Source organism: Cyphomyrmex costatus, unplaced genomic scaffold (assembly GCF_001594065.2).
Source record: "Cyphomyrmex costatus isolate MS0001 unplaced genomic scaffold, Ccosl1.0 scaffold182, whole genome shotgun sequence".
Classification (NCBI taxonomy): Eukaryota; Metazoa; Arthropoda; class Insecta; order Hymenoptera; family Formicidae; genus Cyphomyrmex; species Cyphomyrmex costatus.
Window position 1 is genome coordinate 89,750 of NW_017275847.1, and position 20,087 is coordinate 109,836.

Sequence of the window (20,087 nt, forward strand, 5' to 3'; positions counted from 1 at the left end):
CTTTTAATCCTCCGCACGTTTCAACGTATTACCATAAGAAAAATAAAAGAGTACTTTTATGTCAAGTAAAATGTGATGACGGATTATTTTTATTTTTCCTAAAGTAAATTTACTTAAAAATTTCGCAAAAATGCTTTTGTGTGAGAGAATCTCACTTTAATATAATACATAATACTTGATTATTAGAAGATGTTTACGTCAGTGAAGTGTTCCAGAAGATTAAAACTTTGAAAATACGACATTTCCACATGCACAGTACCTTAATAGTTTCGCTAAACTAATTATAGGACAATTAATATTACTTAAAATTGGTTAGGAGACAGTTTTGTTAAGATTAAGATTACAACTTGAAATTAACTTTTGGAGAACAAATATTTTCCCTCAAATTAAAATTCTGTCCTGAAAACTAATCCTTATTTTTAGAATGTTTGAAACGGATGAAGTTTCGGCTGTTTACGAGTCTCAGGCTTTTGTACATATATATAAAAAAGTAAAAATCAATATTAAAACAAGCAAATAAATTTCAACATCGAGAGTGCCTGGATCGCGTATATAATCTCATGAAATATAGGATACATATATATACGGTGATATTAAAAGAAGTCGACAAACTTTGTAAGCATATTCTTTTATCGGCTTAGAATCGATTTTTCTTCGGTAAGAAATTGTATGAATGTCATTTTTTTCTATATAAGGTATTAACTTATAAAATGAAATATCTTCGCGACGATTTGTCTGAATAGAAATCTTTTTAAACGATTACTCGAAATTAAATTGAATAGCGAGAGGCTTTATTGCATTTATTTTTATTTTTAGAACTCGACTCGCAAAGTTTTTCATTGTATAAGATTGTTAGTATATCTTTGCATTTTTGCCAAGGAAAATTCGAGTTGCAAATTAGATAAGCAATACGTCAAGGAATTTTAGTTTCTTGAGAGTTGTCGTGGTTTTCCGAATTTGTCGACATGTAAAAAGAGATAGACATTTCTAAATAGAAATTTCGTCGACAAGTTGAAATCTCGCGGAATTGTATCAAAGAGTGTGCAAGCTTGAATTCGGGCGCGATGTATTGACACATCCTGGACCATGTTCTTCTTTTTTCTTTTCTACCTGATGAATTCGGAGGGGTCGCATGGATGGAAATAGCTCGTCGCGTGTACGAAAATTCCCATTCATCCCCCATTCCTTCTATTTGCTGCTTTCATTTTATTTCCCGTAGAAGTGGAGATTTAAAAATACGAAGAACGATAAACTTTTGCGGAGAAGCGAAAGCGCTGATCTTAAAAAATTGAGTAAACTGAGAATTCGCAATCGTGAAGTCACATTTGTGTTGTAAGAAACTTTCAAAATTTGAAGAATTGAGGCTCTAGAGCTAAATATTTGCGTAAATAAAAGTGCCAACGATCAAATATTTGAAGGATAAAAGTTTTGCTGCACGTCATGCATTTGAAAAGTCTTGCAACTTGAGGTAAACTTCTTAAAGAAGCTAAAATTTTAGAATATTACAAAGTTCACTGTATTAATATTTATTTTGAATTAATTGGCTATTTTCTTCAATAATAAATCGAAAGAAATTAGTGTAAAAAAATAAGATAATAGTATTTTTTAGAGATTATAAAGAAAAAGTTAGTTTGTTAGTTCAGAAAACAGTTGAAATGGAAAGAATAAAAATTGAGAGAGAGAGAGAGAGAGAGAGAGAGAGAGAGAGAGAGAGAGAGCGCGCTTATTTCAAAGTGCAAGCGCGAAGATATGGATGCACGGAAATCTGCGCAGGCGAATTTAATTTTATAGATTTGTAGCGAGCGTTATTAAAGCGGTATCGTGTTTCTGTTCCATCACTTTTGAGTGCTTAATATGGCCGCCATCGCGTCATTAAGCATATCGATGCGGCCTTTGCACTGCTGCAAATTTCGATTAACGGATGACTTCGTCGATGCATAATAACAAACGACTCGCTAATCACACGAAGGGTAGCTTAGTGATATTGACAACGGGGATTTATGTCCACCATGATTAATCTATTACTGAATCGTGAAAAGTGGAACCTCGATTTCCCTGCAGCATTGTGGGATTTCTTTTTTCACTTAGGACTATAATGAGACGACAGCCAATTTAATTAAGAAAAAGATGAGGAACAAAAATTTTTAGAGGAGATATAAATTTGAAATATTGAAAGAAATGTCTCTTTTATTAAAAAAATTTGAAAATTGATCTAATTCTTTTAAGTGTCGATCTGTGAAATATCGAGAATTTATAATTTTTCGTAAGATTAAAAATAGCATTTAAGAAATGAAGGATTCTTTTTTATTTCAAAAGTGACAACAAAATGGATCGTGATTAATGAATTATTGCTATAAATACATGAGTTAATATTAATTAAAATATTTGTGATAAGGCTCAATATGTATTAAACAACTAATATAAAGAGATAAGGGCAATGAGCCAATAATTTTTCGTTAAAATCTTTAAATTAATCTAATATATTGTGAGGAATATCACGTAATTATGGCGTTTCGTCCCAGCTTTAACGCCATAATTACGTGATATTCTTTGCAATATATAGATTAATTTAAAGATTTTAACGGAAAATTATTGGCTCATTGCCCTTATCTCTTTATATTAGTTGTTTAATATTAATTGTCCCTTATCAATTATTAACATTAAACTAACTTAATTTATAAATAATCGTCGAAATACGACTCAGAAAGGATAATTTTTAAGAGTTGTAAAACAGAAATGATGTTTGATGCTAAGATATATTTTTTTTTTACCAATATTAGTTGATTAATCAATAATTTTTTGTCAAATTAAAGAATTTCCCTTTTAAAAAATTAAATAGAAAAGGTTTTAATAATCTAAATCAATAACAAAATTAATGTTTATAAAAGCCGAACATTGGATAATTGTGTATAATGCTTTTATTAATAAGTTTGAATAAACGTTTTAATTCTATGTGTGGATCCGTCTTAATATTGCAAACAATAAACAGTAAAAATTACATTAATAAAAAGTCTTATATAAAAATCGTTAATTTGGAGATCGTGTGACTCTATAATACGTAGTAGCATCTTATACAATATAATTGTGAAAAAAACGTTATGTCCACTACAGTATTTTTATTGTAATTTCCAGATTAGACTAAAAAAGATTATAAATGTAATAGTGTATGCAAGTTTATAATAGAGACTAACAATTTTCTTGAGACTTACATGATAAATACTTAGACGATTTGTTCAATGTACTTAACATGTTGACAGTACAAATGAGAGATATAATTAATAACATGTATAGATTTTCGGCAACAAAACGGTAAAGAGAGGGGAGCATCAAGTTAATTTTAATACATTTGAGTATATTACGTCAAGGGATTCTCAATATCATTTTTGATGTTTAATCCATTTTCCTGTTTTTTTATGTGGATCATTTCTGACGTCAGCTTTATGTGTAATTTATTTCTTCGTCTAGAATCTTAACTTCCGCAATCAAATTCATCAGATGAAATTCTCGTCTATATTCAGTAATATGACTGAAAGTTGTTTAATGTTCCAATTGATATGATTTTCATGTTCGTTGATACGCACCTTTAAAATTCTGCTTGTTTGTCCTACAGATGCATCGCAGTCCTTACAATTAATTCTGTATACTATATTGGAATGTATTAGTGTGGGAAGTTCATCTTTTTGTACTCGAATGAATTTACTTATGTTAGTTAATTAATGTCTTTGTAAGCTGAGTTGATAAAAGAATCTTTTTTGAAAAATTGTTTAATTTTTTCGATATGTTTGTTATAAATGGAATGGTAAAGAATCTCTTTTTTTAACCTCTCTTTTCACATTACTATTATCGTTATTATTATTTTTAACTAATTTATTATTTAATTGATGAAATTTTTGGTATAATCTTTTATTAACGGTTGTGAAAAAATTACATGTAACTGATAACCATAATTTAACAGAATTTTTATGATTTTAGTTTATGTCGAACCGCCGCAGTATGATTACACATTTACTTTTATATAATTGACACACAATGTTCTTTGCTAAAATTCGCCGATTTTTAAAAGTACTCTTTATATTTAGTGTAATTTTTAATTTTCATTGACAATGTATCTGCTGTTTGGACCATAATCATTATACTTATTTCGACAAATCGATTCTACTATTGTTTTATATGTAATCTTATTGAGATATTGAACACATACGATCTTCCAATCGTTTGTGAGCAATGTCGTTTTCTACATGGAGACTCACGAGGCTTATGAAAAGATAATGTAACATTTGTACATCGATTTCTATGTAAAACCGTTGTCTGAAGAGGGCTCAATCCAGGAGCCGAAACTTGTAACGTTATTATATACGTTTTAAGTAGTTATATGTTTTTATATTTATGGATCAATTATATGTGTTCTTTAAAAATTTGTTTTAACTAGACGTTACATTAATTTGATTGTTTGACTCTTACATTACCCTTTTCTTAGTATTGTTTATTTTTATGATTTTATCAAAATTTTTTTTTATGGAACATTGGAAAGAAGCAGTATTATATTCATTAAATCAACAATGACACTTACTTTATGAACTAAAGGATATTTAAAGTAGAAATTTAAATATAACGTCTTAAAGATGATGGTTTTTTTTATACCAATCTTGACACCAAAAAATGTATTATACTTTATTACTTTCCTTAATTAAAGTGACATCAAGGAAATTCAATGTGTCCCCTCTTATTGTTAATGTAAATTTATAAGTTGTGAATGATATTTATTAAAAATATTTAGAACTTGTTGAGATTTGTTAATCGCGAGTGCTATGTCGCCTACATATCTAAAGTAAAGAGATAAAGTCATAGATATCTTTTTAAGTGAACATATTTCTAAGTCAATTATTATTATGTCAACTGCTATTGGTGATAGTGGGGTGAGCCAAAAGTTTATTTATAAATTTTAATAAAAGCATTACTCACGATTATACAGTGTTCGACTCTTATAGATATTGCCTAATTTTGTTATTGATTTCTTTTTTTTTTAAAGAAACTTAATTAGTTAATTTATTTTTTAAATACGGAAGTAATATATTTTAATATATTGAAAATTGTGTTCAATGTTATAAATTAAAAATGAAAGAAAAATTGCTTCTGGCTTGTTAAAAGACATGTCATATCAACACTAAAAGGATAATACTTTTTCAAAGTATTATTTTCGAAATCCTTAAGTTAATCAGTCAGATTAATCACTGACACGAAGAAAAGCGACAATCGCGTCGGTCAGTAACACGACGACGACGTCGATATTGAATCGTTAATAATCCCTTTTTTTTAATGGCATTCTTCGGCAATCTTTCTTGTACAAAAAAACAAGTCTGACCCATAATGAATTGTTTTTACGACGCAACATAATGTATAGATTTTACTTCCTCGATTTCACACAACTTGCGGCAAAATTGGATCCTCCGACTTTCTATTTACACATAGATCTTTCCAGGAAATTGATCTCAATCTAATTTAATTTATTTTCTTTCGTGTAAAACCGATTTAATAATCGTAATTCACGTTTCAAGATTTTTATCACGTACGTAATTTGTAACTTCTTGATTCCGAGAATAGTTTACGTGCAGAATCTAGAAGAGTTTTTATTTTTAATTCACTTCCAATAAATTGTATACATTTATACATAATTTATTATAATAAACTTTACTGTAAGAAATATATTTTAAAGAAAGAAAATTTAATTATTTTTTGTTGAGTAGTGTAACAAAATTTTAATTTACCATCACATTTTCTTATCATTATAATCTTTTTTTATAATCATTATACTGAGAAAAATATATAAAATTTTAATGAATATCTGTTTGAATAATACTAGCCGAATATTTATTAAATGTAAACTAATATTTATAAAATGTATTTATTTGATACAACAGCCATTAATTTGATAATTTTTTTCAGCAATTTAAATTTCATTCATTTGCCATAAATAAATGTTAAGTTAATACTATTTAAACACAAATATTTATTAAAATTTAATACATTTTTCTCAGTGTGTATTTAATTATCAGAATATTGATTGTGTAATGCCTTAAGACTAAAATTTTTTGAATAGGTACCTTATGTAACCGATCTGAAGAGAAACTTAATTACCACCCCGGTACTCTCTTTAAGAACATTAAAATGGCAATTGTCATGGAAACTGGTCACGTTTATCGTGCACAGACTGTTGATTCTCGTCCCGGTAGTGACGCTGCAACCGCGAACAAACACGGTGTAATGCGACGTAATCCCGCGTACGCGGAAACGCGTACGGTGGTGCATTATTGCGACAGTAAACGGAGAAACGAGCTAGCAGGGATTAACGATCGGTTGCACACACACACACACACACACACACACACACACACACATACACACACACACACATACTTGTGTTGTGAACTAGGATGACATATAGCTCGCATCGGCAGTGCGAGCTGTAAGTCGGCCAGAAGTAGCGGAGTAGTAAATGGGGGTTGCATGCCATTTGTCGATGGGGGTGGTACGCCGCCGCGGTATTATTCACGCGAATCTCTCTTTCTCTCTCTCTCTCTCTCTCTCTCTCTCTCTTTCTCTCTTCGATAAATTCCGGTTGAAGTGAGCGTAGATATATAATCTCGGTTTCGACGCTATCAACATGGAATCGAGTCTTGTGATTATGCTGTGCTATTTGCCCTCTTGACGTGAACGTGATTTTAACGTATTGTTACACGGATATATCCCCGAATTTTTCGGATTTTTGAGGACTATGAAGAAATTGTCACTACTATGCGCGTGGAATTGCGATGCTTTCGCGTACAAAGTGCAATATGTAAAAATTTCATTTCTCAGATTGTCGTGTGAACTTCCGTCAGTACAATCTAAGAGCGACGGTCACAAATGGTTTTACCGTTTAGTCATTTTTTTTCATTGCGGAAAAAGAGTCTCGTCAGAAGACTGCTTTTGTTGAATATCGACGGACAGAAAATATACGAAAGATATTTTAAAGTTATTTATTTGAAAATCGATGTGCATGTACAAACTGTACAATTTTTACGAAAATATTGAATATCTATTGAAACCAGATAGCACACGAACATTCTGTAAATATTTTATAAACATTCATTAAAAATGTTCTATCAATGTATAAAATACTGTCATATATTCATGATATGTTTATAGTATACAATTTGAATAGCACCACTTTTAAATGTTTTTTTTTTTGTTATATGAATATGAATATCCAAATAGAATATTCTATATGTATATTTATAAAATATTCAATTCGAATGTTTAAAAATTAAAAATAATTATATTTTACAAATATATTCATAAAAAATTTTTGTTCTCTCAGGGAATTAGAATTTGATAATGCGGCATATAATATATCTTGTTTTATAAATTTCCATCTTGCTTGCTGGCATTATTTGAAATCGTCGAACTTAATTCAGGAAACGAGTAAAAGATCTTAAATTTATTGAGCATTTAGGGATCTACATACGTAGTATATAAATTTACACGAAGAATTAATTATAATAGAAATATTCAATATCCAGCTTGACCGTAAATGGCTTATTCTCATCGGTATTTGAAATTTCATGGTCCAAATAAGAATTTGTTTAAATTTATTGCTTGGAATTATTTATGGCTATCGGTGTAACTATTTGTATTTCCCCATATTTACATAATTAGTAATTGAATTCGCGATTTTATAATGGCGAATCTGTCAAAAACACGTTGAATTAATGTCAAATATCAAGGTAACGTGATACAAAGTGTTATATTGGGTTGATTATGAATCGATCGTTTTCGTGAATTGGAATGCGAGAATCTTTGAAAAGACGTTTAGTAGGTGGGATAATGCTCTCTCTCTCTCTCTCCCCCCCCCCCCCCCCCCCCCCCACTCGTTCTCTTTCGATAAGTTCGGTTAGCGAGGATTTGTAGAGAAGCAAGTTTCCGTTATCGGCTACGGAATCCGGGACTCAAGAAGGAGATTGTAGGTGTTCAGTATCCGAGGCGATAAACTACTCCACCAAACTATGTGTTTGCAGCATCCTTGAATCCTCTCCCTTTTTTTTCTATTTACCGGAATGTCGAAAGTTAAAGTTTGCCAGCGCGTTCGTGAATCTAAAACAGTTAATTAATCCACGGTGCTTACACGTCAGAATTCGTGGGAGTGGCAATTACAGGCGTTCACGCGCGTGGCGAGATAAACAATTATATTGTAAATAATTATCGTAATCAGCATTCTCGTAATGTTCTTTTCGCTCTCGTGATTCTTGCATTTGTCTTGCGAAAAAGTTTTCGCATTAAAAATTCGCAAAATTAAACTCTTAATTGCCTATTTACGTCGCTTAAACTTTTTCCTCATTATTTTACTAAAACTTTTTCCTTATTATTGTTTGAGCATGATTTATTGTATATAAGAACAGATTCTTCACTTTTACGAAAAACCATTGATAATTGCAAGATTACATACGGTACATTTTGTAAAGGAAAATAGAAATATATCTCAGTAATTATTCCGTTTTATGTATAGAATTTTTTTTTTAATTACATGTTTCTTTCAACAGTTGTTATAAAAATCGCATTTATACATACACACGTAACAAATAAAATAGATGCAATCTACAATAACCATGAAGAGAAACCACGAAATTGAAATCCATTCGGAAATATAGGAATACTCGGAAATTCGAGTACACTATTAAAATCGAAACTACTCTAGTTTATCGTACTATCGTGCCTCAAAGAGTTAAATCCGGAATAAAAATTCGCACCGGATATGCAAAATAGAGCGAGAGGGACCCGGGGATAGTGAATTGGCACTATCGATCTGCCGTAGCGCGAAGTACAAGTGGATAAACCAAGATATCTCGAGTGGCAGCTTGTATGTACACACACACCGAGTTCGCAATGATCCAACCTATCACGTTCACGCCTCGCGTCGACAAAAGCTGTCGCGACAAAATGCGAATCGATAGGTCCTGCGTTTCAAATTCTCTCAGTTTCCCTGCCCCTCCTCCTCCCCCCCCCCCCCCCCCCATTTTTCTCTTTAGAGATCTTTCTCAAAAGTTTGCGTAAACATTTTGCTCCATATTTATTTGCACGAGATGGATCGTGCATTGTATCGTTTCTAATGTAACATTTTTCACTTTATTTTCTAAAAATTTATTAAATGCATCAAATTCAAATTTAAAAAATTTCAAAAATTGCAAAAATGTATCTTTAAATTAAATGTTCACAATTTGAAAGAAAATGTTAATAATAAGACAATTGAAGAACTTCAATTATTAATTATTATATTAGATTTGTAGTTTTAATTTTGGAAATTTTTAAATTATTTAATTCCAAAAGCATATAAGAAACTTATCCGGGCTTATCATGAGTTTTACATATTTTATTGCTCCATATTTGTGAATTTGATATGCAACGTATTTCAAGTTATGATTTTTAGTGTGATCAAATTTTTTACATACTGGATTTTACAGTCAGAGAGATTTTTCGATGTGATATCCTCCACGTGGAAGTTTATTAAAAAGATTTTATCTGCTTGCTATTGCGAACATAATCCTTTTTTATAGGACCTTTCGTTTTGACATGTTTTTAGAATAGAGAAAGCTTGCACTTGTTTTGCGCTGACTTTTATTTTTTAAAAGGTCATTTTCGTTTAGTATTTAATATATGGAGAGACTTTAATCATTTCTTTAATCCGTATAAATGTTTGAAAAAGACGCATGACCTTTATATAAACGAAATAAAAGCTGTATTACATTTTGGATTTTATTTAGGAAAGATTGGGATTTACAATCTTTTTAAATCTTTTAAATATTTTTCAAATAAATTTATTTTATTCTGAATTTTTGCTTTTAATTTTTTTTAAATGTTTATAAAAGAATACAAAACGATAACATCAGGATATTTATATTAATTTGGCAAGGAATACAATTGGCACTTTATATGCATTATTTATAAATATAAATATTAAAAATTGATAATAGGAAAATGAATTAATTAATTTTCTTAATTCACTGTTTATGAATAATCAATAGGTAATCTTCGTGTCATGATAATCATGTTCCGACACGTTGGAATTCAGAATTGTCACCATGGACTGTCCACAAGAACCGCTTTCTAATTAAACGGTCTATTATTGATCAATCGAGATCCCACCGACGCGGCGCATTTATGAATTTTCACGCATAATATTATAGCAAATATACCAAATTCATGTATTGCAATAACATCGTTTTCTGTGGAACAATTTATTTATTAGGACAATCCTCGAGTAGTTGAGATTCGTCGTAGTCAGAAATTGTAGATTTTTAAGTAGTAAAGACTTAACATAATCAGACACGTCTTCTTCGAAGTAATTAAAGACCGCGAGTGAGATTCCTAGATATTGTTTTTTCTTTGAGTTATTATTTTTTTAATATAACACCTAGTAAGAAACAAATATGTATTATAAAAATGTATGTAATACTTAATATGCACCTATAAATTATTTAAGTTTTCGTAAGATAATAATTAAGAATAATTAATACTATATAACTAGTCAGAATAATAAACGAAAATGTTACAATAGATGTGCATTATGTTAATTTATGTGTATTTCAGATATGATATTACGTATTCACGATTTTGCTAAAAGAAAGTAAATACAGTTTCAATGAAGAGCTTTTAGTTATTATAATTGCGAATAATTGATACATAATTACATTAAATGGATATTATTAATAAACATTCCGTGTAATTATTAGATGCTAAACTTAATTTCCGCGGTTTACATTTAGATGGCGCTAGTTGTAGATGTAATTTACTTTGACAACTGGCTGTATTTTAGAGATTTGTTAACAAAATTCAGTGCGAAAAGATTCATTTAAGCGAACAATGCTATTTTTTTTTTTTTTTTTTTTTTTTTATTAAACATAGAACGTGATAAGTTGTTTTTTCGACATGTGTTGCTTCATTACGAGGGTAAGTCAATTAATTTTTAGAAAAACATAGTGAAACTTTTTTTATTTTTTTTGATCGATTCATTTTTATTTCTCAACATAGTTTCTCCTTTCAGCTCAATATACTTCATCCGACGATTTTCCAACTTTTTTAAGCCGTCCGAATAATATGATTTGTCCAACCCTTCAAAATAAGCCTCTGTTTCGGCGACGAGCTGCTCTCTGGTGGTGAATTTCTTTTCTCCGAATCTTTTCTTCAGGTTTGGAAACAGGAAATAGTCGCAGGGGACTAAATTTGACGAATATGGGGAAGCAATTCGTAGCGGAATTCGTTGAATTTGGCCATCGGTGCCGGGCACTTGTGAACCCGTGCATTGTCTTAATGGAAGAGCACCTTCTTCCTCGCCAAATGAGGACAACGCCTAAATGTTGTTGAAACGGTCCAATAAGGCTGCGTAGTAATCGTCATTGATCGTTTGCTTCAACGGAAGATAATCGATATGAATTGTATCGCGTGCATCCCAAAAAACTGCGGCCATCACCTTTCCAACCGACTTCACGGTCTTCGCCTTCGTCGGGGCTGGTTCAGCCGGTGAAGTCCATTGTTTTGACTGTTCCTTTGTCTCGGGTATGAAGTAATGGATCCATATTTCGTCCACAATAATAAATCGACGCAGAAATTCATTTGGATTACGTTGAAACATCTTCAAACATTGTTTTGAAATCGTCACACGGTCGCACTTATAGCCCACAATGAGCAAACACGGCACCCATCTTGCCGATAGCTTTTTCATATCCAATTGTTTGTGCAAAATTGAAATCACTGTGCCATGTGATATGCATGTGGCCTCAACAAACTCGCGCACTTTCACTCGTCGATACAATATCAAAAACAATATCGTAGACTTTATCGATGATTTCTGATATCGATGATAGCATGAGCCTCAATTGGACGTCCCGAACGAGGTGCATCACATGTGGATGTACGACCACATTTAAATTCATTCACCCAATTGTATACAGTCGCAAACGCTGCTGGTGCAGATGTGCTATGAACATTATTCAACTCGGCTTTGATTTCTTTCGGCGTTAAATTCATAAAGTGAATGTCCCGATTTCTACTCAAGTTCCTATTTCTACTCACTATGAACACGTCTTATTAATGTAAATATTCTATTGATAGAATAAATTGCAGGAAGGTAATTTTAAATTATTTATATTATAAATCGGGACATTCACCTTATGTGGATGTTTGATCACTGCACGAAACTCGTTTCTTTCCATTTTGCAAAAAATACAAAGGGGGTCGAGCGCTCTAAAAATATAAAGGGAGAGTTAGTGCACGGCCTGTGGAAGGGCCTCACGAGCCTCACCGCGGCCGGCGCCGCGGCGGCGCGGTGTTGGGGCAAGAGAGCCCGACCGCCGCGCCGGCCATGCGCGGGGAGGAACATGCTGCGGCGGGCGGCGGTGGATGCAGAGGAGCTCTTTTTTTCGCTTTAATCGTCTACAGAAATGAAACCTTTCGATGAATTCCGCTCAAAATTTGACAGTAATCAGCTGAAAGATGCTACTTGTCAAAAAGTATAATGTGACATGACACTGCGAGTGCCCTCTCTGACAGATACTAAGAACTTATTGACTTGCCCTTGTACTTTGATTTGAAAAAAAAACTGCAGCTGCAGCTTATAAATTGCTTGTTATGGCAATTATTAATGCTCCATCGGAAAGAACATATCAAGAATGGTTTCGGCGATTTAAAAGTGGTGATTATAATGTGAATGATGAACAACGCTTAGATCAACCGGAAAAGTTTGAAGACGCCGAATTGCAAACATTATTGGATAAATACGAAAACTCAGCTCAAACGCTCCAACAATTGTCTGTAGCATTAAACGTTGCTTCGATGGCTGTTTCCAAATGTCTATATGCAATGGGAAAGAAAAAAGATTCAAAAGGAAGAAAAACGGGTACCACACGACTTAACCGAAAATGCCACTGCGAATCGCCACTTAAACATCTCTATTTCTCTGTTTGCCATGAGACAGAAAAAAAAGGGTTTTTTTATGGCGCATTGTGACTGGCGAAAAGTAGATATATTTTGACAATCCCAAACGCAAAAGATCATGGGTGGACCCCGGCCAACCATCAACATCTACACCAAAGCGAAATATCCATGGCTATACAAAGCAATGCTCTGCAATCTTTAATGGGATATGCAAGGCGTCGTTTACTACGAGCTACTCAAACCGAACCAAAGTATCACGGAAGATCGATATCAATTACAATTGAACCGTTTGAATGAATCATTGTTGGAAAAAAGACCAGCTGTAGCCAGCAATTGACACAAAGTTATGCTTTAGCACGACAACGCTCGATCACACGTTGCAAAAGCCGTCAAGGAATTAAACACTGATGTAGCTCGAGTGGGAAGTTCTCCCGCATCCAGTGTGTTCACCAGACTTAGCTCCTTCAGACTATTACTTGTTCCGATCGATGCAGTACGGCTTGGTGGATACACACTTCAGAAATTACGAGGATGTGCGAAAATGGATCGATGAATGGATTGCTTCCAATCGTTCTATCGTCGCGGAATCCACTTATTGCCCGAAAGATGGGAAAAATGTATAGCTAGCGAGGGCAAATACTTTAATTTACGTATTTTTTGCTTTTGATATCGAGATAAACGAGTTTGTTTAAACAAAAAAAACCGCGGAAACTAAGTTAACTATACCTAATAAGTACACGCGAATTATCGATTAATATCAATTTTTAGTTTACTGGAAAAAGTTAAGAATTTCAATATAATTGATAATCTATTTTTGTCGATTAGCTTAAATATGACTAGTTAATTGAAGCATATGTTCTCTCTTTTCTTTTTCTTTCCGAGCAGGAAAGTGGTCTTTTAGTCTATTGCTGATATTCGCTGTATTAGTATATTAGCAGTATATTATCAATCGTGTAATGATGCACCGATGTGTCTCGCATAACTATATTAAAGCTTCTCTTCATGCATAATAAAGTTAAGGTTCCGGTTCCATTCTGTTCGTTAGTTCAAGCGACTGAACCTTGACGAGGCACGCAAACGTGTCCTGTCGGCAGGACACTTACAATTAATCGTATTTCCATGCGTGTTCTACAGACTAGGAACAGTTCAGCCAGAGATACATTCGCTAGGATCAAATCCTATCACCGGAAATCAATTCTCGTCTCTTGTCCCTTTAAATTCCTCTTCTTGTTGACATAATGAAATCCATTAACCCGCTTCATTCGTCAATCTTTGATCATTAGGTTCGATTTATCATATATTTGTTAAAGAATGAAAATGAGAAAGAATTTATTAAATTTACAATATATTTATGCTGAATGATTATGTTATTTTAGAAAATCTTGGTGTTTTAAAATAATAAAAATTTTAATTATCTATTTTATTTATATAACGCATATATAGTGTTTTATTTGTATTTATGTAAATTTTATTTAATTATATTTATGTATAACGTAACATTTAATTGTGTATTATTATAATAATTCACAATAATATGAATTTCAATCATCTCTGTAGAATTTAAATCTTAAAATATTGAATCCATAAATCTTAGAATAATTAACTTTTGTGACGTGAAAATTTCAAAATCTTTTTCCTCTCCATTTGTGTTTCTCGGGGACGAATGATACACCTTGAAGTTGATGCACTATCCACACTTAATCAGTCGATCCATCCTAAAGTTTCTCGGCGAGCGAATAATTATACCTGATGAATATTCCATTTGATCCGTCTTCGTCCTTCGTTCTTCCCTCTGCTCATTAAGAAGCGTCATCCTGAAATCTATTTCCTTACTAATAAATTCTTGGTTTTGCAAATTTTTCACTCTTCAAATTTTCATAATCTCTAAAAGTTACCTCATCGCAATTTGGAGAATGTAATTATAGAATATTTTGTTCCTCTAATTGATTGCCTTGAGTTTACATTCTACGAATTTTTTGTTCTCTTATATTTTTTCTTATACACTATAAAAATAAACTAAACTTTAATCAATTATTTATTTGAATAGTGCCAACTAAATAATAATTATAAAATTTAACACAAATATAAAAATATATTTATTTTATACAAAAAATATTTATTTGATTTAACAATTACTTCTTTTAATTAAGTAAATGTTTATTTATTACAAGTAGTTAGTCGGCACTTTTCAAATAAATATTTGTTTAAATTTAAGATATTTTTTTCTCAGTGTAAAGAATGTATGTAAAATATATCTTGATAGTTATGTATAGTTTGTTTCTTCAGGAACAATCTGAAAATAGAAGATCGATATTTCTAATGTAACCAATACAGCTTAGCAGAGATTGCAAGCATCCTTGAAGTAGCAATAGTAGAAACAGTGGTCGTGATTGACCGATACAAGACACGAATTCGTTTCTTCCTGGAGCGCATCGATCCTCTGTTTCCCCGTTGATTTCTCCTGTGCACGCATGCCGTCTTTCCTTTGTGAATCGCTACGCTAGTCTATATTTGACCCCACTTTGGCTAAATTAAATTGTTGTTTAACGCAGCTGCAAGTCGTGTCGAGAAATTACGATCTGCGATTAAAAATACTTTAACTCAGTACAGTACTGTTCAATAAAACTTTTGTAAAATTTTTATGTACATTTATGAACTTATTACTTAATTTTTTATTAAACTTTATTGTTTATTATCTATAATATTTAATATTTTACTATATTGTCAACGACACAATGTCAAATAAATAAATAGCACTTTTCTATTGGCAAATAAACAGAGATAACGAATGTAATAGAAATAATAATTATTATTTACACATTTATCAATCGCAGATTTATGATATACTATTATTAATTATAAGAGAAGTTATTATTTGGTTTTCAAAATATGTCAATATTTGTTCCATAAATCAAATTCAAAATTTTCAAGAGATTTATATTAAATTAGTATGCTTTTATTCGGATATTCGATATCGCAGTGACATACAACAAAAGTAAATTAATGAAAATTGATAGAAATTTATTGACAACCAGACAATGGAAATAATTCTCGTATTTTCAATTTTTATTAATTTCTTGTAGTTTCTTTCAACTTTAAAGCTGTATGAAGTGTATTATCCGCAAAATGTGACTGGAATTAGAAATTTATACTTTTCGCATAAAAATAAATGTTATATACATGAAATACAATTCAATTAGGTTAATATTTATATTTAACATATTTTATAGTTTATTTGATTTTATAGTTTAAATGAAAATTTTATGTCAATTATTTTTTAAAAACATGTTTACTTATTGAAACAATTTTTGAATCAGGTTTTGAATTGTCGCCAAATTTTTTGTTTATTTTTAATATATAGTATAATAATACTTTTAAATATAATATTTTCATAATTTTTTTATTTTGTTAATCATTAACCAAACAGAAAGCATAAGTACGTCGTGCTGTTCGAATCTCAGAGATCCGTATTATTTTTCAGACAAATTTTGAAATAAAATAGAAATCTCAATAGTGGAAAACGATATTAACAATTATATTTATCAAAGTTTGAAACAATTTAATGTTACACGTACAAAACGTTCGAAAGAAACAAAAGTGTTACAAAAATGATGCTCTCAGGAAGAGTTAAAGAATACGTGTAATGCATCCTTAATCATCTTTCTTGTTTTGTTGTTTAACATTTTCATACAACAAATTTCTTTTGATGTCGAGACACGAAAGTTATCATTGTTAGCTGCACTCGTTCTGTGATGCAAGTATCAAGTAAGCATTATTAGTCGTTAGGGTGATCCATTATGCATAAGCGCGCTCGTTTCGGCCAACAAACAGCCTTGAGCTTCTCGGGAGCGACTTGTAAAAGCGAGCCACCTATCACGCAAGAAGACCGATGTGAGCCTGCAGTAATGTCGGCGATAAATAGCGCGGTTTATGCGCCCTTACGCCAATTCCGCCCGCATCCGCCTCCACAAATCGCTCGAAATAGCAAATGTTGTTCTATGAATATCATCGCTCACATAAATTCTCCTTTCCGGCTCGAGTCTTTCTTCTCAACAGCTGACAATTCACTTGGCGTTTGTAAATTTTTAACCTCTTTGTTTCGGATACGTCGGCGATAACTGATAACAGACCTTTTATCCGAATTTCGCCCTCTTTCGAATTAAGTGGAGTGAAAGCTACGGGCGAGTTTTTTAATTCATCGATTAATCAATCGATTAATTAAAAAGTCGCCCTACCTATATGAACAAATTTTCCTCGGGGGGGGGGGGGGGGGGATCTACAGATTCTTTCGTCAGACGGGCACTATTTCATTCAGAGTTGGAAAATTTTTAACCCTTTTGTTATAGATTTTCCTGATATGAACGTAATGACATTGGCGATAAAATAACATGGTTTAGCTGGTTTACGCGCGCTTATGACGTTTTCATGCCGCCCGTTTTCCGCCTCCACCCAAAAACCATTCAAAAGAGGTGGGTGGCATTTTATTCAGAATTTCGTGTAGGGAAATGTTTTAACCTTTTTATTTGAATTCCCGTGTAAATATGGGCACAGCATTATCGGCAATAAATAGCGCCCTTATATGAGTTTATGAGAATTTATCCACCCTTGCTCCAAAATACCCGAAATAGCTATTGATCTATGAATAGCGCCGTTCTCTAGATCATTATTACTTTTATAGACAAGTAATATTTTGTTCGGAAAGTTATGGAATTTAATCTTTGTTTCTCTCTCTCTCTCAAGGTTGTACAAATATAGAAATATCGATGAGATAAACGGACTCACGCGTTCTTACGCGAATTTCACCTTTCTCTGCAAATCACTTAGAATAGGCGTGCAGCATTTTTTATTTGGAATGTAAGAAAATTTAATTCTTCCATTCCGACTTCTCTAGATGTGGTCCGAAATGTCGACAGTAAAATAGCATCCTTACTTGAATTCCATATCTCTCTCGCCTCGAATTATTCGAAATAGTCTGAAAATAAAGCTCTTTTACTCTTTGAATTTTTATTACCGTTGATCATTATTGTTTTGAACAGTTAGCATTTTATTCAGGATGCTGGAAAATTTCTCGTCCTTTTATTTCAAATTCGTCAAATATAGATATCTACGATAATACTGATAAATGTGTATCTTTACACGCATCCTTGTACGACTCATCCCCTCGTCTCCCTTAAATTACGAAATAAGCACACATTTTGTTCAGGACACTAAGAAATTGTAGCGTTTATCAATATTCTTAACATTTTATAAATTATAATATTAGCAAATATCAAGATACGTGATAGTCAAATATTATGTGTGAAATTTATTTTTAATATCTTATATAAATTATTAACAACGTTAAGCATAAAATATGACAATAATTATTAAATGCAAAATTTAAATATGACTACATATTCTACTATAAATTTAAATATTACTACGTATTTTATGTATATTGATTATTGCGATTAATATTATCACATGCCTCGATAGTCGAATTGGGAGGACGCTCGAACAGGATATTGAAGATCCGAATTCGAATCCCGGGTGAGAGAGAGAGAGAGAGAGAGAATTCTCTAATAATTTCTTGTTGAAATTATTTACAGTTTTTAAGATGTTTATTTGTATTAACAATATTAAATTGCTTGTCAATTAATTTATGATATTACGCTAGCTTTGGTTTAAGACTATATTTTAAAATTGACAAATAAATAGCGTATAGTTTGCTTGAACTGAAAATTTTGTATAAATTCATAAGAATTATTATTAGCCGTGAAGAACCGCCATATTAGAGTCGAATTTTCATATGTGTTTAATCTCATCGGTCGATTTTTACTTAATATTGTTTATTAAATATTATAAATTACACTAAATATTATAAACATTATAAATGTTATACTTGAAATGTTACTTCAAATTTTACGTCTCCGTTGCGAGCCGCGAATGTACAGCCTTCGTTTCAAGCTGTCGCTTTACTAACTCCCGGGGACTCATGTTCTCCTATACTTTATATAAACTATATCCTAGTAAACTCACCTCGAACGAGTGTAAGGATCCCCAGTGGCATCACCAGGATAGCGACCATAAGATCCGTGATAGCCAGGCTCATCAAGAAATAATTAGTAACATTTTGCAGCCGTCGTTCCCAAGCGATCGCCAGGCATACCAGGATATTTCCTGCGGCTGTTCCCAAAACCAAGACGAGCGCCAGCATTGCCCACCAATTGTTGAGCTCTTCCGTATCGCTCTGGCTTTCGGCGGGACTAGTGCTCGTCGTCTCCAAGTCGATTTCGCTGCCATTCGAGAAAACGGCATCCCACAACGAATAATCATAAGAATCCGTCAAGACAACTCGCACAGTCGTCGATCTCGTCATCGCTCAGTCGAAACTTTCACCTACCAAAATAGACACTTTCACGGGACGCGAGGACTCTGCATTTAAAAGCGCACTATTCAAAATTGTTGGGATACAAAGATTTTTTAGAAGTTGAAAATTATTGGAATTTTAAAATTAATAACCGAAAATATTTTGGAGAATTTAAGGATTTGTGAAATTTAAAGGAATTGAAGATTTACAAGAGATATACGTATGATTTAATTAAATAACCTAATTGAAAAATGTTACGGCACTGTGAGACTTGAAATAGGATTGAAATTGACCAGAATGATAAAACAAAATGAAATATTTTAAGAGGCAAAAATTCGAGGAACGAAAGCTCAGGAAGACAAGATATTAAAGACGAAAAATTCAGAATGCTAGGAATTTACGAAATAAAAATTTGAACGAAACAAGAATTTACGTTGAAGATTGCTGAGTCGAGAATGTAACAAATTAAAAATTGGTGGTATTTAAAAATCCGTAGATAAACTACAAGTATTCAAAAGATTCGAAATTTTACAATAAAATTGTAAATATAGAAATTCAAGAATACCTATACTTAAACATACGTGAAACTTAGAAATCCAGAAATTTAATTTTCAAGGTACTTCGATATGATTTACAAATCTTATAGAACTCTTATATCACAACACTATACGTTTCGATCTTGAAAGACTTTTCTTAAACAATTCGAATCAATTATTTTTCCTTGATGCAGGATTGTAAAGTCGTAAAATGTTTTCTGGAAGATCTTTTTCCTGAC

General features: G+C 32.0%; 1 protein-coding gene across 1 annotated transcript in view; it reads right to left on the reverse strand.

Annotated features, from left to right (window-relative positions):
* Positions 1-19,321, reverse strand: part of 5-HT2B (5-hydroxytryptamine receptor 2B) — a 60,871-nt gene extending 41,550 nt beyond the window's left edge. The window contains exon 1 of the mRNA XM_018537746.1: positions 18,982-19,321. Within this exon, the coding sequence (XP_018393248.1) occupies positions 18,982-19,321 (340 nt within the window). The remainder of the gene's footprint in view (positions 1-18,981) is intronic.
* Between the last annotated feature and the right edge of the window lie 766 nt (positions 19,322-20,087).